Source organism: Oenanthe melanoleuca, chromosome 2, assembly GCF_029582105.1.
Source record: "Oenanthe melanoleuca isolate GR-GAL-2019-014 chromosome 2, OMel1.0, whole genome shotgun sequence".
Lineage (NCBI taxonomy): Eukaryota > Metazoa > Chordata > Aves > Passeriformes > Muscicapidae > Oenanthe > Oenanthe melanoleuca.
In genome coordinates, this window is record NC_079335.1 from 39,492,817 (window position 1) to 39,516,364 (window position 23,548).

Genomic DNA, 23,548 nt, shown 5'->3' on the forward strand with positions numbered 1-23,548 from the left:
GAAGCCAATGCTTCAATCTCTTTGTTCAAGTCTTAATGAATTATTGGAAAGTGGCTGATTAAAAAGCATTGGATCAGGAGAGGCTGCTGCACTCTGAATGTTGCTCTCTTTGATGTTGTTTACCTCCCAAGTTGACTCTTTTCCTTGGCCAACAATCTCTGTGCATGAAGCTCTGGGCTGCTTTTTTAGACCATTATATTTGGAAGATAAATGTGGTAGGCAGCTGTTTGGTGAACATTGTAAGTGTTCATTGGAACTCACACTTTAGAATTCTCCCCAGAAATGGGGCACAGCTATATGGTAGCTAAAGGGGATACAGTAAAATAAAAGTGAGATGCCTAAGCAGACCTTTAGTTTCTTCTTAGAAACCACTCTTTCCACACTTAGTCCAGTTTTTTGTTTGTTTTTTTTTTAATTTTGCTGCTTGATAAACCTGTTTGCTACCAGTTTCCAGTTGCCTCCGAAATCAATGACTTCAGCTGTCCAAGGCAGAGTCTAATGATGTGAATTAGAGTCTAATAATGTGAAAATATCTGCTTGTGACACTGAAGCCACTGTGTGGCACTGGGAAAGAGCTGTGGCTACATTATGGACCAGCATATACTTGTGGAGAGCTACAGATTTTAGTTAATCAAAAATTAGCAGAGGCATACGGGATTAGGATGCGAGCACATCTTGAGATTGGACTCAGATCCTCGACTAATTCCTTGGCAGTCTGAACATATTCAAGGGTGTGGATAAAGTTTGAATAACTGGTGGTCCCTTCACAAAGCCTTGGCATTATTCCATTACTTCCCTCAGCACACATAGGAGGCAGTCCCTCTGTGAACATCCAGCAGATCAGTTCCACACTGCATCGTTGCTTAGACTCAAACAAGTGCAGTGTTAAACTGCACCCTGATTTTTTTCATCTCCATTAAATAGCCTCACTTAAAGGTCTTCTCAGTGCATTCATCCCCTACAATAATGTGGAAGGAGCCATAACTTTCCCCACTCAGGCAATTGTTGAAAAACACTCTATTCAGATTATGTGGAATTTTTCAGTTGAACCTTTCTTCAGATTATTCTTTCACACAGCCTCTCCTCTCTTAGAATGGAGATGGGGGTTAAGAAGTTGGCATGCTTGGATTGAGGCTCTTTAGGGATGACCTTGCATTATAATTAAATTATTAAGCATGGCCTGCACAGATAGAAGTGACCCAGAGTACATGGGTTTAGAGCTGAGGTTCCTCTCTGGTAACACACCTTGGAAGGATCCTCTGTTGTATGTCTTCTGAAATACCCCAGAAGGAGAACCAGAACAAACTTTGCTTTTGCTTCAGTTACAATAGCCTAAGGATTATTTCAAATTGACCATATAGGTTTAATTTGAAGAGGCAAGTATATAGGCTGAGGATATTTGAAGCATGGTAATGAGGAATGTAGCCCAGGAGGAGTAATTTACTCTTTCTCATAACAGTATGGTAGAAATTCAGGGGGTGAAATAGAGAGGGAAATAAGAAGAAAGCTGATTTTGCCAGACAGGTATAGAGTTATTCATGCTGGTAGAATCTCCAGCTGGGAAAATCCATGGTTGTTATACCCTTTGTACCACCAGAACAGAAAAAAAGGGTTGGCTCAGAGAAGAGAATCTGGCTCAAAGAACTTAAAATAAATATCAGATGTCAGAGCTGTGACTTAATTGTTTAGCTAAGTAGATCATGTGAATTACACACAGATTGAGGACCTGGTTTTGCTCCTGTTGAAATCAAGGAGAGCAGAATCAGGGCATACTCTCCTTCCAGCATTTTTCAGTCCCCAAAAATGTGTTATTTGAGAGAACACCAGCTCCTAGAATAATTGTACCAGCTGGGAATCCAAAGAGTTGCTTCTACACAACTGCTGTGTGGTTTATTGCTGCAAACATAAGCTAAGACTCTAAACAAAATCAATTTCCTTAGTTGCTATTGATTTTTATTCCAAAAATTTGACATTCAAACAATGGATTCTGTCAGTAACCACAGCAGTTGGAACTTCCCATTCAGACAGTGGTTTCTGACAGTTGCCAGTTGCACTTGAGGTGTACACTTATTTTCCTCCCTTTATTGTAGTCTTGCCTTACAGCTCTTCCAATCTTGAAATTAGACCTGTTCCCCTGCTCAAAGACATTAACTTATAAATATCTCCTCAGGAAATTGTAGTTTTGAAAGACATATAAATTCATCGAGATTTTTTTGTTTCTTGTAATGAACATCTAAGAGATGTTTGTTACTTTTATGAATAAAAGGAGATTTTTTTTTAATCTCACTACTTTTAATCTTACACTAGTGAATGTTTCCTTTAGTATTCTTGAATTCCTATTTACCCTTCTCTCCCCCCCAATTTAATAATGAAGGCTTTATAGGAGTGAGGAAACTATCCACAGAAGGACAGTAGCACCTGAAAACTTGAAAGGAATTTTTAGTTACAACTAAAATGAAATTACCTGGAGCTGGCTGGCAATCTTACATTCAGGAAGAAGGGGATGGTTTTGGGAGAAGACTTCACATGTGCAATTGAAGCACATTTCCATGATCTGGCCAAGATCCTTCACATAGTACTAGTGACAAGGTGAAGCACTGGTAAACGTGTGACAGAAAAAAATGTTTGGAAACATCTACAGCCAATTTATAGACTGACATGTATTTGTACAAATTCTGTCTGAATGATGAATGACTTGGTACAGCATGTAACTGATATATTGCAAAGGAACAGAGCATAGAGAAATTATTTATTATCATATTTCTGGACATACTTGGAAGATGCTGTGGGAAATATTCTGATTTAGACAGGGTGGTTCTTATGTGCTCGTTTCTGCATTCATACTGCAGCTAGGGCTCAGCTTCTTCAAGTTTGTGATGATGAAAATACCATTACAGCAGTTTTTAACAAGAACTGAACTGTGATTTCTTTTTTTGTGAAATGAAAATACAGTGTCTAGGCACTTAGTGAGTGATTATGTTTCCTTCATAAATGCTGAATTAATCAAAGAAAAATCAAAGTTTGAGGGGAAGAGGAGGAACATAATATTCCCAGTGTTGAAAAACGTGAATAGTTCCCAGCAGGAGAAACTATCTTCCCCATTCCCAGTCCACCTATCCTGACACTTCAGACATGATTAAATGTTTCTTCTGTAGCTTGAGCGAGTTATCTCCCTCCAGCTTCAGGTTATGTCCTTCCCTCAGTTCAGTGCCCAGTCGTGGAGGAGCCAGCTCTGGGGATAATCTGTTGCCCTTAAGAGGATGTTGAACTGGTGGCTGGCAAGCCCTTCCAGGCTGTAAATAGTCATGGCTGTGCTGAGGTGGGAAGGCCTCCCTGGAATTACTGTTCATGCCGTTAATTGTCTTCATAGCAACGACTGCCAACTCTTCCTGTCACTCTGCTCCCACTCGCAGCTCAGCTGAGTCCAGACAAGGTGTGCAGGCCAGGCAGAGCACGAGGGAGGGGAGAAGGCAAAGGGCAATGGCTGGGCAAGAGCAGGGCAGGGACAGGGAACAGTGGGGCAAGTATCTGTATAATCCTCCCCTGACTGAAAGTCAACCTCTTCTGTTCTAAGGCTGCTGAAGGGCCTTGGTTAAATGATGTTGCCATCCATAGGTTCTGGAGGACTGACCTTGGTATGAGTAAAGATAAGGAACGTGTTTTGTACCCATTAAAATGCTCCAAGTGATGGAAGATGAACACCAAATACTCCTATGCCAGTTTCTCCTGTTTTGTGTGCTTACATCTGGATGAATTTTCCCGTCCCCACCCTTGCACTGTCACAGGTGCTTCTGCTTTCCAATGATACGGTGATGTGGATCAAGGAGGGTGGGAAACTGAGCCTGCATGAACAGTTGTGCTGTCTCAAAGGTGGTCTCTGGAGGGCAAGTCAGAAAGCTGGGAAAGGAAAGAACTCCTTTATTCTTTCCAATTAGCAGCACAATGAAATGAATAAGGAAGGTCAAGTAAAATCAATATGTGTTTGCTTTGTTTACATTTAATCTGATTTTATGTAAGTTTTATTGAAAAATTGTTTTCAACTGAAACATAGGAAAACCTGTAGCCAAAAGTTTGTCTCAGAGGACTTTGTGTCACTTCTCCTTCCTGTACTTGCATGAAAGAAGGCAGTTTTCCCACAGTCCATCCCACATTTTGCTTGGGATGGACTGTGCTTGCAAGACTGATCCTAGATGCAATAGCACAGCATCCCTGACTGGGGCAATCTGCTCTCATTATGTCTCATTAATGGAGAGGTACAAGGATTACAGGACTGAAGGCCTTGCTTTCTCAAAAAAGACTTCATTCATTTTCTACCACAGATGAATGGAGAAAAAACTGCAGCAGTGAGGAAAATTTAGAATACAAATGAGCACAAATTTAGAATATAAATTTAGAATAGAAATGAGCACATAACGCCTTCTGAGACAGCAGCACAATTATGGCTCTGGTGCTTCAGAAAGAGAAACTTGAAAAAAATGGACTGCTTTAAAAGTTATCTATCACATGATGTACACCAAAGTTCGTTTGCTTTTCTTAAAAACAGTGATGATTTACAGCTTCAAACATCCAAAAAGGGCCTGGGTAGTGGGGAGCTTTTTCATAAAAGCTAGAGCTGAATCAGTAGGGTGTTACTTAAAGATTTGCCAAAAATGTGGCAAGGAGACTGAGACATTTAATTTCTAATCCCATGTACTGCTTCATATATAGTAGTAAGCAAACTGAATTAGTTCAGAAACTAACTCCATTTAATGATTTGCAGTAAACAAAGAATGGGGGATTTAGGGGTAAAACACTATGACAAATAAATGTACTTCTTCTCAAGGTTTAAGAACATGTTTTGGTTCATTGTTTATGAGCTTGTATCTTTTTTAGGTAAGATGTAGGACTTAATCAGAAGGACTCCAGGAAGAGGTAGTAGTAGGGATTTAAGGAGAAATTATCCCTCTTAGGTGTTCATAGGCCATGATCCAATGGGGAAGATATAACATTAAATATAGAGATAGTTATTTTGAATTAAAATTGATATTTCCCACTTAGAATAATTTGGCTGAAGCCTATTGGATTTATTGAATCCAGCTATCTGCTATTTTGGGAAGCACATTCAAGAATCTTGTTCATAACTTTCAAATAACTGGAATGTGCCAAGCTAATGTAAGACTTCTCTTGCCTGTTTATCAGTTATTAGAGATAAATTTTATTCTTGAAGAAAAGTTCTAGTCACATCTTTTATGTTACTGTTTACATGAATGAAATGTCATTGAGTGAAAGGGAGTATACAACCATCAGTGAGAGCAGAATTTGACTCTGGTCACTGTAAAAAGGCAGCACTTCAAATTGAAATTCAATACTATTTTTAGAGATCCTAAAAGAAATAATGAATATTACATTCCAAGCAAATGGTGAATAATGAGAAATTTGAAATACTTCAAATTTATTTGCATCTGTAGTGTGCAGGTGTCAATCCATCAAACAAATTTGATGAGGACATATAAACATAGATCTACAGACAAAAACTAAGCATTCAGAACTAGGAAAGCTGTATGCCTTTGCTCTTTGTATGTTTTTAATGGGCTTACTTCCACATTTTACTACAGTTTTAGGTGTCCTTACCTGTTTTGGGGGTTTTTTTGTCAGTTTTAGGAATCCCATTGTACAATAATTTGCTCATTTTTTTTCAAATGCCCTCCATTTGCAATACTGCAGTTTCAGTAGAACCAAATTGATTGCAGTTATGCTCCTGAATGGCCTGTGGATATTAATCCCCCTGGTTTTAAGGGAGCAGCTGATGAAGATAAGACTTACAAGGGTGAATAAGAGAGGTGGGACATATGTGAGTAGACATTCTGGGATAAGAGTGAATGGTTGACTCTAGACTGAAGAGAGGACAAAAATAGAAATCGTGACTAAATGCCAGACTGTGATTTTGAAAGCTAGTGCTTCCTTTTACACCCATCTTTAGCTAATTGCAACACTGATTTGTTTTAGTGCAATACTCATTACAGTGGTGGCTGCCATGGTAAACTTCATCAACCATCATGAAAGCAGACCCTGGTAGGCTTTCTCTTTGGGGTCATTCCATTGTACTATTTGTACATTGTTCCATTTCTAAACTGCCTGATGTCACAGCCCACTTCATTACTCAAGTTTCTGGTGAATGTTCCAGAATAAAACCTTAAAATTTGATATATACAAGACCAGCTATTGTGTTCTTAACGAAGCTTGGGAGAATTTGAAGATATATCAATTAATCTGTATTTAAGAGGAGTATTATTTGCCATGTTCACATCAGAAAAATATTACTGGAATGAATACCAAGGCAAGTAAATGTCAAGTCACTCGGTTTTTAGTATCCTTAGGAGCACTGTTTCCAGTCTGGACAAATTATTAAACATGGAAGCATTTATTATATGTGGGAGCAGAATTAGTATTTTAGGACTTCACTAATGTGCTTTTCAATTTTTTGTATAAATAAAGTTATGATGCCAAACAAAAATTTTATGGGCAGCAAATAAATCCAAAGAGATTAGAACAGTGTTTATGTCTACTCTTTGAGAGAATAAATCGACCAAGGCATTAATTATGAATTCTTAATTGCACTCTCTGTGTAACCCTTAAGCTCTGGAGTATACTTTGTGCTGTGGGAGCTGAAAGGGCTCCTGCTCGGCAGGGGAATGGGAAGCCTGGTAACTCTGTTCTCAGAGCAGGAAGGTATGCAAGAGTACTTTCAGCATATTCTACATTCAGTAGATGGCAGTGGTATGCAGTGATATATTAATTCCTGATTTTCTCTTGAGCAGACACCCTTACCTCTGTGAATCCAAGCAGTATTGATATTCTAGTATCAGAAAATACTGAGATACTAGATAATTCTTCACTTGCTAGAGTAGAAAGTGACAGAAAATGAAGAAATTTCCTAAGTTATTGTAATCTTCATTACACAACCCTTGGAGGAATATGGTAAGTTTTGAATTTCAAGCAGCAATATTACATCCAGAAAGGAATGTGTCTGTCTGGAGCACTGACTCATTTTCCATCTATGCTCAGCATGTACACACCAAAGCCTCAAAACAAAAGTATTCAGTTAGTGAGAACTGTGTGTGTTACTCTAACAGGAGTAGTAACACAGTGACTTCTCAGAGCACTGCCCACAGAAATCCATATTTTCCCTTGTCTAAAGGAATGAATTTCAGTGTGTCAGAGCAGGATGTGTGAGTTGGTGTGTGGGTATATAAACAAACAAATTACTAAGAAATTGGAAATTATTGTCAAACTTTTAATTGTGGAAAACCAGAAGAAAAAGAACAAAACAAAAGCAGAAATGCAGTTTATTTACAAATTTAGAAATTGCAGATGAGTAGTCTAAGAGAATTAGAATGCATCATTTAAGTAGATATTTTCTCATATGGCAATTATTTCTTACACAAATAATATAAAATGTGTAATGATTTATGGTTGATAATGAGGGAAGGAATTGCTCCTTGTTGCACAAAGGTTGTTTTTATTCCCTAGTCTATGGGAGACTGCAGTAGGATAAGCATTAAGTCTATTAGGCCGTGAACTGAGTTGTAATACAACCACAAAATCATCCCAAGGATTTTGAGCACTCTTAAGGACCTCAGAATCAATTTGTGGTCACTTAATAGGGAATAAAAATGTCACATATTTTCAACAAAGTGCATATTCTGTTTCCCTGCTGTTTGAGACACCATATGAGGAACCAGAGGAACATTTCAACCTATACTGATATGTCTGTCGTGTACAGAAAAACAAGGAATAACATTCTGGTAACCTTGGCACATCAGTATATAAAATACTGCATTTCCAGCCTAGCCAAAGCTGCTGGACGTCCTCAGATTTTCAGGTAAGGACTTTGTCCAGCCCTGGGCCCAGAAGTAAGAGTTTTGTGCAATCTGGTCACAGCTGAAGTGTAATAATGAGAGGAGGAAATGTAATTGGTTGGGGTACTGAGGACAGGAGTTACTGCTGCTGAGGAGGAGAAGATGCACTCCTGGGCACCCTGAAACCTCAGAGTGGGAAGTGCCCAGCCAGGGGCTGGGATCAGTTCCCTGTCACAGCTGCCCACAGAGGTGGCCTCATCTTTCTGCCTCTAGCAGTTATAGCCAGGGCAGAGCTCTGAGCACACACTTCATGCTCCTTTTATTCACAGGGTATTTTTTCTGTGATTCTCAAAGTTACTCCACACTACACTGAAATCTTATCAAATGAACATTAACAATTTTATCTCCACTAGGATGCCTTATCTTTGCTCTTTGAACTGTTTTCTATTTTGAGCAAAACTCTTTTTATTTTTTTTTAAACTGAGGCAGTACATCCATTTCTAAAAGTTGTAGGAATAGTTATGTATGTTGATTAAATGCAGAGAAGGGATATTTTTGGACATCAAGTTCTTGAATATATTTTCTTTTTTGGTTTTTTTTTTCAAGCACTGTATTTCTAGAGTTTCATTTATATTTGGGACAATCATGCTGAAGATACTTTAATCCTGGCATTGAAATGTCATTCTATTCACTCATCTTCCTAGCATATCACTTTTCTTCGTTATTATTATCTTGTTCTAGTTGAATTCCATCTCTGTTGCTTCAATTCTTCTGGGAACTTATAAAATTCTTTAGAAATTTACATTTGAAAGATTTTATTATCACTTTTATCACCAAATATTTTATTTTCTGTGCTAACTAAACCACCTTGACATGGTTGAAAGTAAGCAAACCTCCTCCTAGTAGTATTTGCCTTGTATTGCTGCAGTAGGGAAGAGTTGCCATCTTTAGGCAAGGTGGAGAATTTGTAGTAAAGAAAAGGTCCATCTAAATAAATTTGACTTTTTGTGTAAGTACCAGAGACAGCTTTGCTGACAGTGTTCAAATATTTTTGGGAACATGATATTTCAACCCTTACAAGATTTATTTGAATACTATGAACCAATATAGCCTTTGTATAAGCTGAAACTTAGGAGAGCCTTGCCCTTTAAAATGTCACAATTATTTAAAATTTCTAAAACATACTGTGTTGTAAGCAGTTTCATGACATAAAATGTTCTTTCTGAAAAACAAACCAAAACAAAAGAAAAAACCCAAACCCACATGCTATCTTCATGCCAAAATGTTTTGGAAGCCTGCATCTGGGTTTATAAGAGAAGAGTCAGCTGCATCTTACTGCTGACAGTTTTCTTCTGCCATTTCACAGACAGAAACAGGAAAATGCTCAACTGTAGTGGGTTGGTTCTGGCTGGAGGACAGACACCCACCAGTGCCACTCTATCACTCCCCGCTGCAACAGGAGAGAGAAAATGAGATCATGGGTTGGGATAAGGACCAGGAGAGATCAGCCACCAAATATTATGGACAAAACAGGCTGGAATTAGAGATCCTAACTGAATTTACTACCTCCAAAATCAGAGAGAGATAATCAGAAGTAATATAAGGCCTTAAAAACACCTTCTCTCTTAAAAACACCCCTGACACAAAGGTGTTACCACCATTGCTGATTGGCCCAGCCTTGAGCAGTGGAGCACTTCTGCTGTGAGATTGAAACTAATTCTCTGAATAAACTAAAAATGTACAAAAGTTGTCTGTTGGGAGCATAAACAGATGGAGATCTTGATTTTTTTCTGCCTGAGGATGTGTTCCAAGTCAACAAACTGTTGTGTGGAGTTGACTTATTTCAGGGCTGTGATCACAGGGTTTTTTATTTATACTCCATTAGGACATGAATGTTCCTGGCACAATTATGGTGACATGATACTGGAGACAGTGCAAACACAGGTTGAAAATCAGCATCTGCTGTCACAACTTTGCAGTCTGAACAGATAAAACACAGAAACTGAAGATACAGAAAGGTGAAAAGACCCATTGAAGGTGGAGCTATGTCTTAAGTTGCAAGCTGAGGATGAATCTGAGACCAAGTTGAAGTTTATTTATCCCCCACCTTTTTTGCAATTTCACTCAAATTAGTGAAAAATTAAACATTACTGTCAGCTGCTGGGTGCTGAATAACAACTGAAAGAATAATTTTCTAGGGAATTATCTTTACAACAGTGGTTAAATCAACTTTGGAAAGTTTATAACAAAATTTGAGAGAGGAGAGCTGGATCAGCTGTTACTTACTGATTCCTAGCTCAGACCAGGCTAGCTCTGACCATCATCACATTTATCCCAACTGGGATAAAACTCAGGCAGATCTAGTCACATCTTACCTAAAGCCATGAGATCTCTGAAATATCAGCTTGATAAAACTAACAGTATGGAATGATTTAGAACCAACTTTGCATTATAAACTTAACCATTCTGCCTGTGAAACAGAGCTAGAAAACTCTAAATTTGCCTTGTCCCTAGAGTTTACCATAAATATTTCTGCTATTTTAGACAGAAGAGCCAGTAGCAAATCCATTTTAGCAGCATTTAGTAGCTGCCCATGGCCAGTGATGTCTGTGGAAGAACAGGTAATATTTTGCCCCAAATGAGTAAATATCTAAGGATACACATAGAGGTCCTAATGTAAATAAAAAATAAATCCTTGAACTAAGGCTATTTATGATTATAAACTGAGATTATGCCCAGAACCAACACAGGGTCAATAGCTCAAGTGCCTTTTAACTCATGTGGTGAGCATTGCAGACTTTGTAAGCCTGGGCACAAGAATGCCACAGTTTAAATATTCTCCCAGCTCATTAAAACCAATATTACTATGTCCCATAGGATATATACTGGCTGTATTGTAATAGTGTGTGTAATATGGTCATAAGGCAAGAATGAATTGAGTAAACTTTCTCCACTCAGTATTTCCTGTTCATGAGGGTTTCATACTTAAAACATTTTATTTTTTCATTTTCCTGTTTCTCTCTTAGTTTTTCACAGTGTGACTTTGAAGTGTTTTGACTTTAGTAATACTTTGCCAATCTATCTTATTATATTAACACTTTTGCCTTTCTTCTGTGAAATTAGTATGTCAAAGAAATTTAATTTGCATTGTGAGGATATTTGTTGTGAAAATGGGCACCTTAATAGGTGATAGATAACACATGAAATATGACTGGAGCAACTACGAACTTGTCAAAAGCCAGAAAAAGCTAGTTCAGGGGCTTCTTCGTGGGGATTTTTTTGCTGCTTTATAGAAGAGCTTGTTGGAAGTATGTATGAACTTGATATCCTGCTTCTGGCTGCAGTGTGATCAGGAGTCAGTGACACATACTCTGTTTAAAGAAGGTGTTCATTAGTTTGATTGAAATGCTGGGTCCTTTGAGACCTCAGACCCGCAGCTGTGTGCAGACAGAGGGGCTTGGCTGTGCTGCTGGAAGGAGGGAGAAATGCCTGTGCTTGTGTTGGAAATTCATAGCTCAGGGGGAGCTGCCTTTAGAGCCAGAAGTGTTCCAGTAACCTGTGCTGCCCGTGATGCTCATACAAATGAGCTTGGTTTGTTCTTGTGCAGGGCTGGGGCTCACTGATGGTGTTTCACCACCACATGCAGTGCTGGGAAGCAAAGGAGCCCTTGAAGGGAGCTGGGCCATGGGCACATGCTGAAAAGCTGCTTGCTGCCCGGAGGGACAGGAGCAGCAGGCAGGCAGGCAGTGCCACTGGGCTGCTTTTCAACACACCACTGACCTACATTTCCTGCTGGGCCAGGCCAGGCTGGGCTGCTCTGAGCCCGGGCCAATGTGTGTTACTCGTGGAAAGCACACTCTGCAGTTTTTTATTGGTAATTTTATACTGGCAATGCATAGCTCCTTGAGACAGCATCAGTCTGTCCTGCTGTTTCACCTTCTGAGCATTAAGGGATGGGGTTTTGGCTGTATACAGACTTTTCCTAAAGAATTTTATGGGGCAAATAGAGAATTTTATGGGGTAAAAAGCAGCTACTGTTCCCATAGGAAATTCTATGTACTTTGCAAGTGTCTGTATCTAAATGTTCTTTGTCTGAGCAAGAATGGTCATTTCCTAACCCACCCTTCACCAGACTGTGGTTATTCATCAGTACTTGTCCACTTGAGGCATCTCATTCAAAACTCACACCAATTGTTTCCTATTTTACCTTTTTATATTCTTCATTCTGTATAATTTTAAGCTACCTGACATTTCTTATTAAAATTCTAAGTTTATTGGAGGAGGGGCGACATTTCTTCTGCAATAAGAAAAGAAAATAGTAAAAACTGGTATTTTTAAGGAATCTTAAGTAAAGTAGGTCTCCTAACCTTGATGAGTAGCTGTAAGACTTGGGCATTTTATCTTAAAAATCCCAGCCTAAAAATACACCCATGTGACCTCTGAGAAACTGCCTAAAGCCAGTGGTAAGAATTTATCTTGGCAGATAACCAACATCTTCCTCTAGTATGAAAGGAAACCAGCTCTCTTCTGAGCTAAATGTTAATTCAGTATGGCAATTGAATAAAATGTAGGAGAATGCAAAGGTTTAAAATTACTTTGGATGTAAAGAAATATTTTTAGTGAACAAATATATTTAACTGCAGGTCCTAATACTGCAAGTTAGTCATGTTCCTTGTCTAACTGCCAGGGAAGGTTCTTTGAATTTGACATAACAGGCAGCTTGTGACTGTCTCCAGTAATAACTGCAGGTACCCAAAGATTTACTAATGGGTTTTTTCAGTGGAAAATTCATGAGACTGGGGGGAGGTGAACTGGTTCTGAGGGTATTCACTTACATTAGGAATTTCTGCTGTCAGCCAGAGGCAGCATCCCATTGAAAAAAAAGAGGAACATAAAAGAAAAAGGAACTTTATGTTTTTGTGTTCCATTTTCTTTTCTTTGTGATTCTTTTGTATATTCTGAGGCTTCTACTCTCTTCTACTTTCTGGAAAAAAAATAACATAAATGGAAAGTGAATGTTTTAAAAGTCACAACAGTTTTCACAGGAGAGGAGGACCATTTTTTTAAACTAATATTGCAATGAAAATTTGTGATTTGTAGGACACTTTTCAGGTACTTGTTATTTCAAAACCCAAAAAGTGATATTTAATTTGTATTTATCTAAATATTTTACATAATTTCTTCAGGTACCTACATACTTGTAAGTATGATAATGTATTTATACTATTTGCAGTATTTCTATACTTACAGACCCACTCAGACCTAAGATGTGCAGAATTAAGTGTCAGAAAATGATTGTGCATTGTAGGATGACCATTTAGCATTCATCTGGTAATTACCTGAAATACTTCACAATATTTTCATATCCACACCCCCACGACTATGAAAATTAATTGTGTAGTTAATTTGGGAAGCTATTTGGTCTCTGGACATCAGGCATCTTGCCATATTATGCTTTCAAAGTTTTTATTGTAATTCCAAGGCTACATAAGTATAATTTTTTTTTCTTCTCTCCTCAGAAATTTTTCCAAGAGATTCCAGTCTAAAAGACAAGTTCATTAAACATTTTACAGGTAAGGCAGCTGCTTATGTTTTCCCACATGTGCATATTTTAAGTAGCTACAAATGTCACACCACTAATTCTTTTGCGGCTCAACACCAAATTAGCATTTCTGAAGTTAAATGTGCATATTTTAGAATTAGAAATTTTTTAAGAACTCTAGTTTCATTGAATAATCAGCTGAAATATCTGGTCTAAAATAACCAATGTTGTAAGTTAAGGCATTATTTAAAAGTCATTGTTTAACTTTTATCCTCCTATTGCTTTCCATATTTATTTTCACATCCAGTAATTTTAGAAATTTTTCTTGGACTGCACATATCTTTAGGAAACAGACCTTTGTGACCAAGTAAGTTTTCACCAAATCAGGGAAGATTTCCTGCATCTGTCTCATGATGTCTACGTGTGGATACTTATTTTAATAGTGGAAACAGAACAGGGAAGGATTAAATTAATGTAAATGAAAAATAAAAATAGCTTGTGGTTTCAAATATGAAACTTTATGATGCTTACAGCCAATTGAAAACTGAGGTGGAGGTTAATGCACTTAACTTTGGGGCTGTATTTCAACTACTGAGAAAAATACTGCACCCTCTGAATATGTGAATATGAATTGCCAGTGACAAGGTGCTTGGATTGATTCTTTGCTCTCCAGTCCCAGCTTTCTGTAACTCAGAAAAGTGAAGGTCTCAAAGCATGACACTGCAAATCTCATGGGGATTTTCAAGGTTATTTGAACTATTGAAATTAAACACTAGATAAATAGTTGGCCACTGGAGCATGGAACAGAGAACTGGAAATAATCATGCTTTTCCTCTTTGCTGGAAATTTCAGGCAGTGCTTGACAAGAAAGGAAGGTATTTGTTGTCTCTTTTGCATGGGGGAAGTGTACCCAAACCTTTGGGATAAGCACAGCTTTTGGGATCTTTCTGCCAATGGCTCCCTGGAACCCAAGAGAATCTACAGGAAATGTGCCAGAGCCAGCTGGCCCTTCACCCTTGCAGTAAACAAGAGTAATTGTGAACCTGACCATTTTTAATCCATATGAGAAAGAAATTAACATAGAGCTTCCAAGTATGCTCTGCTATGTAACACAGCAACGCTGAATATTCCTCTCCTGGGAAGGACAGACAAGAAACATTTGTTTATGTTAGTACTTAATCAATTTCCTTTTCATTTTTAGCTTTGGAATCTCCTCAGCTACCATAAAAAGCTCAACATAAGAATCTGGGGAAGCTAAGTAATGAATACAAAATGAGTTTCATTACTCAAAACCAGGGAAAAACAACCATGAATTTTACAGAAGGTATTTTGAGCGTGGTAAATCATAGAAAAGAAAAAGAGGAAAAAAAATACTTGAAGGCCAGTCTCTGGAGCCATTCATTAAATTAATAGTCCTTTTCTGCATGAGTAGTTGCCATCAAAATTGCTGAAATTGCTTGAGTAAGATTAGCTGGATTGAATGAGGAAAGCAGGATCAGTCCAAAATACTAGAAGTTTATTTGTTGGCTCAGAATTTCTGCTACAGTCAGATTCTTTCTTCTTCTTCTTTCTTCTTCTTTCTTCTTCTTTCTTCTTCTTTCTTCTTCTTTCTTCTTTTTCTTTCTTTTTCTTATCTATCTATCTATCTATCTATCTGTCTGTCTATCTATCTATCTATCTATCTATCATCTATCTATCTTTGTATTTCTCTTTTTCTCTTTCTGTCTCTCTTCTTCTCTTTCATTCTTTTTTTAAAATATATCTTAAGATCTTCAATGATGGAGTTTTTCTGCTTGTTGCTTGTTTTTTATTTTATTTTATTTTATTTTATTTTATTTTATTTTATTTTATTTTATTTTATTTTATTTTATTTTATTTATTTTATTTTATTTTATTTTATTTTATTTTATTTTAATGGTTTTATTAGATCCTGTAATCCATAGGCATTTGTTTAAAATACAGTGGAACTTCGGGTTTTGTTATTCTGTTCCAATCATAATCTTCTAGCAGCCTTCATTAATTAAACTGTTTGATTATGGTCCTTACTAGTTCAAGAATTAGGACATCCTAAACTAATGAAGTTGTGGAAAAAAAAAAAAGAGAGAAGCTGAAATCAACATTATCTTTATAGTCCATTATCTTTACAGTTTCAGGGTTAAGAAAATTATTGCACACTTCTCATATGCCAGGAATAATAGACACATTTTAAAGCCAAATAAGAACCATATGTAACAGTCCTTGACTAGGAAAAATCATAAATAATCTTGTGAGTCATAAAGCAATCTATCAATTTAGCTTGGAAAGCCAGCTGACACAGAGTGTTTTGTAAGGCACAAATAAAATTAACAGCCTATTTTTTGATGACAGGGAAGAGTGCTAGAAAAGCATCTATTATGTGAAAGAACGTGGAATTTATTGAGTGACAAAAGCCAGTGTTGTCTCCATATATGCTGGATAATTTCAAATTACATACTTTTCCTTGAGCCTAATTACTCACTCAGATAAAATAAAAATGGCAACAATATTCCAGTTCAGTCTTGCAAAGGCTGCTCTTCCAGTTTGTTGAAAAGTTTATTTGTGGCTTCAAAAACCTACTGAAATCCATGTACTAGTGTAAAATATATCTAACCTTCAAGTATGTTCACTGCCATGGAGAGGAATCTTCTCTGGAGCTCATGGCAGTTTGGCTTCACTATCCAGAGAGAATTAGCTTGATATATTTTACTAGGCTCATAAACCACCTTTCAAGTTACAAAACAACTATTTTTTCCCAGAAATGCTTCCTGTCTTCCACTGAAAGGAAAGTTGGCCAACAAAGTCTGCTCCAAGTGCATCATTTTGTAGCATTGCTTGAAACAAGCTATTTTTATTCTAAATTTAGATTTAGATTTAAATTTAGTCTTATTCACCTAATGTCAGTTTATGTCAATGTTTTCTGTCCAAACCACAGGATGCTCGTCCCCAGCTGTCAGTGACAGTCTTGCTAAGCAGGTTACATGATGCAAATATTACATTTTCAACTTGAATGTCACCAGTAATACTTTGCTGGGGTCATCAGTGATTTTGGAAGGGGTCTTCAGCAGCTTGCTACAGTTGAGCCATGTTTTTATAGAAAAATAGAACCACAGAATGGTTTGGGGTGTAAGAAACCTTAAAGATCATCTAGTTCCAGCCCTCTGGCCATGAGCAAGGACACCTTTCTTATCAAACATTAATGTAAACAGATGGCACAGTATGTCCAGAGAAGAGAGCAACACACTATACCCTGGACATGCAGGGACTTGCCTTCCCAAAGGTGAAACACCCTGCATTCTGCACATCTGGATGCTTTTTTACTAGGATTATTTTAACAGGAGATCAGATTCCTAGGTGTTATTCAGCTGTCATTTTTTTTCCCTCAACACCCACACTGTATATTAAGAATTTTATAAACTATCTATGTGCAAATTAAAAGAATTAGTATGTGAAAGTATTTTATCTTTCCAGGGGTTAGAAACTCATATTTGCTTAAAATGTTGCTTTTATTTATCTTTACAAATAGTATCCAGTCCAGGTGCATTATGATTTCTACATTAGATTACAGACAACTATTGAACAAACTAGATTCTATTCTAATTGTCAATCTATTTTCACCATATAAGAAATTTTGCTGCTAATTTTGAATTGCTGGAATTTCAAGGCTAAACCAGCCCATCATTTACACGTGTCATTTTCCTGTTTTTTATATCATGAGCATAAAGGCACAGCAACAAAATTTGTCTCTATTATTTCATTAGCATTACTATACCTGTGTTGCATCATAGTTGTTTAAGGTACAGTAAAAAACTAAAAGAAATTTTAGCCAGGAAAAAATGATTAAAGCTGTTTGTAATTCATTGAAGCTGCAGAGCAGTGACACTGAGAGCTTGTTGTTAACTCCTCCTTGTTTTCAAACAGGGCCAGTCACATTTTCCTCAGAGTGTAGTAAGCACTTTCATCGACTGTATCACAACACAAGGGACTGCTCAACTCCAACCTGTAAGTAGCAAAGTACCTTTTAATGCTAGCTGTGATACTTGTTTGAAAGCAACACACTTTTCCTATTAAGTCTTTGATGTCCTGGTCCTTTTTTAACAGTTGCTCTTTAGCACTACATTACAAAACATAGCCAAGTTCTTCTAATATATAAAGATTTTCTATTAATGCACTTGCTGCCAGCTGAACATCATGGAGTTCCTTCAAAGAGATGCTGAAATAAATGAAATGAAAGCTACATTGAAAAAAATCAGTAGAGCGTGCTTATGCAGAGGGCAGATGTGAAACCATATTCTCCTTCCTGCTCTCTTTTGCTTTACTTGTGCAAGATAAAAACTGAACCATTCCTTCTTTTTATTAATGCTTAATAGTAGGGTTATATCTTTGAAGTTTAGTATATTTCAGCTTGTGAGTATAATTTTCTGTTTTATGCATTGTTAAACAACATAAAATAATTTGATTCATCATTTTGTAATTGATACTTTCAGTTCTCATCAAACAGCCTTCCTCACTGAGACTGCAGAAGCTTTGCTTTAACACAGCCTGAATATAATTTTGTTGGAGACACTGAAAAATAGAAGAGTTCTTGGATAAAATGGATATAAAAAGCAAATAAAATCCCCAAACCAAAAGGGAAATTCCTTAAATAGAAGTTACTTCAGCATTCTCTAGTGCAATGGACAATTCAATTAAAGTCAGTGGAAAATAAGCAGTGTGTTTTAATTAGAGAAGGTGAATCTCATTAGGGATGCATAAGCACAAACTGTGGATAAAGTTTGGTGCTTTGCAAGCTTTTCAGTATTTAACAAGAGAAAACAATGGCACTTTCTGACTGCACCACTTAGAAGCACTGTTTGTGAGCAGCTGAGATGCTCCCTCACCATAGCTCAGCACCTCAGAGCTTTTAGTGTTTGAAAGGGGATGGAGCAGCCCTCATCTCCATTTGCCTTTATGCTTATCAGAATCTGGAATGTAGGAATTCATGGCTGATCCTCAAAATATATACAGGCAGATTTCTAAGAACACAGAGGAGTAGGCAAGGCATATTTCTGTTACATGCTGTGGAACAAAAATGCCATGTTGGTTGCTGTATGCCCTGATACACAGATCCAGAGTATGTGAATATTATTTGGACTCTTAAGTTTTGCTGGAGCATTTCACTTTATTTCTAAAGAAACACAGTAATATTCTTTTTCTTCTAATTAAACAACTTTTCTTAAAGTTAAAAACAAGACTGTGATTTTGAATGGTGTGAATTCATATTTTAGTTCAACTATCAAAATAAATGTAAAATAAAAAGAGTGATTTAAACCACAGCAGAGATTTTGTTCCCCCTTGCATCAAGCAAACCCAAAGCAGACAATGGGCTACATTCACCTTAAATATTCTGTTCTAAATCTTCAGATTTGTCTCCACCTTATCCATCACTCAGGCTGCTCAAGATCTTTCCCTGTGTCTTTAGAGGGGTTTGATATATTCTTTCAGGGACACCTTAGTAATTATGGGATGGCTGAGGATGAGTTATTTCCTCTCCTTCTGACATGGTTATATACTGTACAAATATTTTCTGAGGAACTGAAACCCATATAGCAATCACTTTTTTGCTGTTTGGCACAATTTATGTTAAGTTTTATTAAACTACTTATTAGCACCTATGTGTTTCGTGTTAGCAAACATCAGAAAGGATGGCAGTGACTATGGGACCAAATGGTCATTTGAACCAAGGACTCATGACAGAGGGATTGGAAGTGGGAGGGTAATATTTTTAGTCTGTTGATTAGGAGATGTACTTAAACGTGAAAAATATGCAATTAAATAAATTTTAATACTAAATGGAACAATAAAATGTTTGAAACAGCTTGACTTCCAACTGTTTTATAGTCTGATAGTTAGAATATCCTTCAGTTAATGAGTTAAATTCCTGGTCTTCCACATCCCAGTAGGAAACTACCTGCTCAAAATTTAAATTCCTGCCATCACTAGTACTTTTCCTCTAGAGCACTGATTATGCTAAGGTATAATCTAATATTGCATCTTGCTCACATAATTTCATAAATTTCCATCAGATAACAGCTTCACTGTGTAGTGTCTGAAATTCAAGTACAAACTTTAAATTTAATTTTATGCAGTTTTTTGAGGGTATCTGGCAACTGAGATTCATTATTACTGTGGATAATTTTGTTTTATAGATTACAAGAGGTGTGCAAGGTTGCTAACGAGATTAGCAATGAGCCCTTTGTGTACACAGTCCTAGGATGTTTGCTATGTAAGTACCCTTTTCCCCACTCATTTTCTTATTTGTTGAATGGTCTAGTGATTTACTTCACACTTGTGCCTTGTTATCAGTGTACATACAAAAATGTGGTATTATCAGAGTGTATCAGCATTCAGCTTTGGCATTGCAGAACTGACTGGCTCTGCCTGACAATATATAGAAGCATAAATACCTCTGACAGACCCCACTGTAATTTCCTACTTGTGGCACTGCAGTCCATAATTATGCACTGGGTGGCCTCTTATTGTCCAAAATTTCAAGAAGTCTTCTTGGTGAAAGAAAAATGCTCAAGGACATAATCAGCACATTTATTTCAGGCCATTCTGCAGAGGACTTGTTGTTAATCCATGGAAGAAACAGAATTTCTTGGTTTCAGGTCTATCAATGCAATCTTCATAGATAACCTGTCACTTCATTAATTCTGGAACCATTTTTCATTCCCATATTGTCTCCTGAGAATTTCTAAAAAGTTGATAACCACTTCATGGTGATGGAAGGAAACTGGATATAAAGATGTGGAAAGCTAAAGGTTTCACTAAATAGTCTGAGGAAGAAACCAGTCCATTCATCTCTATGAATAGCATGTCAAATGTGTTAATTAAACAGCATTGTCATGGCTAAAAGTAACATCTCAAAGTGAGCTGTTTTCTCCTATTGTTTAAATATTAATAAGGTTCAAGGGTTAATTTGAAAATGCACACACTGGTTGCTATTATTAACCACTAAAATGTATAAAATCAGTGAATTTTATTTATTTAAATGTCTTTAAAGATAGTTTCCTTTCACCACCTCCTCCTGACAAATACTGCAAGCTTGGAGCTTGGGGGAGTTGTGTATGTCACTTCTTCCTTCATCAAGACTTCAATTCATACTAATCAAGAATAAGAAAAGAAGAGTAGGATATGAGTCAGTGTTAGCTGATTTGATTTCTCAGTGGAGGTGGGATTCATTTTGGTGGCTGTGCTTTTAAGAATATGGCAGTGTTTCAGTTCTGAGAAGAAATGACATAATTTCTTTCTCTTCCTCTCTTCTTAACTATTTCCAGTCTCTTTGGCCTCTTGATTTCCAGGTGTTGCAGATGGTTTTGAATATACCAGGGGCAATGTGCCTGAGACTGACTAGGCATCTCATTGCTTTGCCTATATCTCCTTTTCATGACTCAAGGCAGGAATCTTCTTCTGAATGCCCTATTAAAAAAAAAAAAAAATAAGGGGGGAGGGTGGGGTACTTAAATTCCTGTTTGTTTTTTAGTGTTCTCTTTTAAATCTCGGGTTTTTCAACAATCCCACCACTCTCTTACTTTCTGCAGGTTTACCTTTTTATTCTTTGTTTTTCCTTTATCTGTATCCATTTACACCTCTGGATTCATGTATCAGGCCTTTTAGAGAGATTTATGGTGTTCCAAAATTTTTTTTTTCTTTTTCCTTCAAGAGAATGAGTCAAAGATCTGCCTACATATCCACAGCACAGAAGCATCTATCTCATCCTATTTCCACCTTTAAAACACAAAAGGATCAAAAGTTGCTATGATTTGAAAAGCCAGGTGTTTTAATTTGCCTGCCAAAAATACACTCAAAGACATGAAAAATAGGGAAGGAAGGTTTTAAATGGTAAGCATTGCTAGCAGCCTGTGTGCACTGCATTCCCTTAAAGTTGTATCTAGGCTGGCTTTCTCTCCACTTTGTTAAAAACAGAGAAAACATTATGGGATAGAGTAGAGCCATGATCTGAGCATTTCCCATCTGTCTCTGTTCGTCCCATTCCTCCACTAGGTACAGTGGATAGTTTCCATTATAAATAAGACATCCTCAGATCTTCATGTTTGCTCATATCCACTGATTCTTGGAATGGAAACATTTTCTTGAGAAGAGTGACGAGTCAGTCAGTCTCACTTCTCTGTTATTTGGAAGTGCAACAAAGGAGTTACATACATTCATCCCTCAATAACATTGCATTTCTAACATGATTTTCTGATTGCTTCTACTGCTTCTTTTGGCAGAAGGCATCTCTTTTCGTTACCATCCTCACATTAGTATTGAGAGGACAGAGCCGTAGAGCCTGTTGCCTGTAAAAGAAAATATGCCTTCACTTTAACATCTAACAGAGTCTTGTAAATTCTTGGTTGCCTTGAAGAAGGAGGCTCTCTCACTTGAAGAGCTGACAGCTATTTTAAGCCTTTTCCTGCCAGCACTAAAATAGGCTGCCTTTTCCTCATTAAAAAAAAAAAAGCTGCAGTGCTATTATGCAAATATTTCCCTTCCTCGTCTGTAAATATCCGAGTATACAGAGAAGACGTGGTCTTTTCCTCTTCGGAATGAACTTTTGCTTGGGGGAAGCCGATGATGTGCCGCCGTTCCTGGCCGCACCAGCCGCGGCGGGACGTTTCAGCACCATGGAGAGTTGCCGCGCCGCGGGGTGGCTCCGGGCCGGGATAGCGGGCACATGCTGCCCCTACAGCTCTTAAGAGGTTTTGGGTGGGTGTGTTTGCATTTCCTGAGCCGGATCCCGGCAAATGGAAGTACAGCATTTGATGAAACCCAGAATGTAGAGCTGCTGTGACTGTGTGCATGGGGAGCTCCTCTGCGAGGTGCAGCAGTGCAGACCCCTGTGTGTTAAACCTCTTGGCACTGACGCTGAGGATTTGCCACGTCAAAACTCATTAGTGTTCACAGGAGGGAAGGACCCAGTGGCATTTGAAGTTAATCTTATGATTTATGCAATCCGCAGGAAACTGTGGTTTGTGAACAGAATTTTACTGAGTAGTCTGCTTCTCCGGTTTGAAACTAGTTATAAAATGACATGTCCTTTTCTCTTGCAGACTTTCTACCAAGGAGAGAATTCTGATTTGCCAAGAAAGTGCCTTGAAATCTTCAACAATGGAGAAGACATCTTTTATCTTTTTGATTTACAACGTTTTGTTATTAGATGCATTTTATTTTCATATATTTGTCCGACATTCCATATTTGTGTGAAGCATTATTTTATTTTGTAAATTTGTTGCCTATAGTTCAGACAAGCCAATTATTTAAATACATTGTATATGAAGAATACTAATGATAATGATTAAATGTTATAACTGTATGCAGGGAGTTGGTAAAATTTTGCTGTTTCTCTTGTTCTGTTGTATTTACATCATTCTGCTCAGGCTCTTACTCTCATTATTTGCACTAACTTGAAATGCAGAAGTCTGTGTAACTGAAATCTGAATAAGCTGTAAGTGGGGAAGTTTTACTTGCCATGGAAGATATTTTATATTATGAAGCTTTGTTAATATATACATATCTATTATTGTGCATCAGAAAAAACTTGCTCAGAAATGCACCTTGCTTTCAGGAACATTTGTATGACTATTTTGGATTTTCATCAGTTACATTTGTACCGGCACTTATGGAAAGAGTTGCAAATAATGTAAATATAAAGACTGGAAAACTGCAATGCAGTTTTGGTGGAATAAAGAACATAAAAAGAAACTATTTTACAGGAGGGGTTACTTAAGTATATTAAGAGGTCACTTATTTAACATATATATATATTTAATCTACTGGTGAACTTGAAATAATCTTCCACTGAGAACTTCAAACTTGTGGGTTTGGTATTTTGCAGCATTTCATTTTCATGAGGTAAATTTTATTCAGACATTTATTTTCCAGCTAAATAAGTGCAAACAAAAATGCATCAAGTACCTAGTGTGAACAACAGAAAACATCTACAAGTATGCAGAGAGGGTAATAAGAAAGTATAACAGAAGAAAAAATATGCTTTAAAGTATAATACCATAATCCAAGTGGTATAATAAATGAATTTGGCTGGTGATACATCAGTCTTAAGTATTTGGGAAGACTCCAATATCTACATATTTTTTATTTAAAATCAAGGTAT

At 37.2% G+C, this 23,548-nt stretch overlaps 1 protein-coding gene across 1 annotated transcript in view; it reads left to right on the forward strand.

Annotated features, from left to right (window-relative positions):
- The window catches only part of ALKAL1 (ALK and LTK ligand 1), a 34,425-nt gene extending 11,306 nt beyond the window's left edge, over positions 1 to 23,119 (forward strand). Inside the window, exons 2-5 of the mRNA XM_056482782.1 lie at positions 13,358 to 13,411; positions 17,317 to 17,397; positions 19,584 to 19,660; positions 22,488 to 23,119. Of these exons, the coding sequence (XP_056338757.1) occupies positions 13,358 to 13,411; positions 17,317 to 17,397; positions 19,584 to 19,648 (200 nt within the window). The 3' untranslated portion in view covers positions 19,649 to 19,660; positions 22,488 to 23,119. The remainder of the gene's footprint in view (positions 1 to 13,357; positions 13,412 to 17,316; positions 17,398 to 19,583; positions 19,661 to 22,487) is intronic.
- The last annotated feature ends 429 nt before the right edge of the window (positions 23,120 to 23,548 follow it).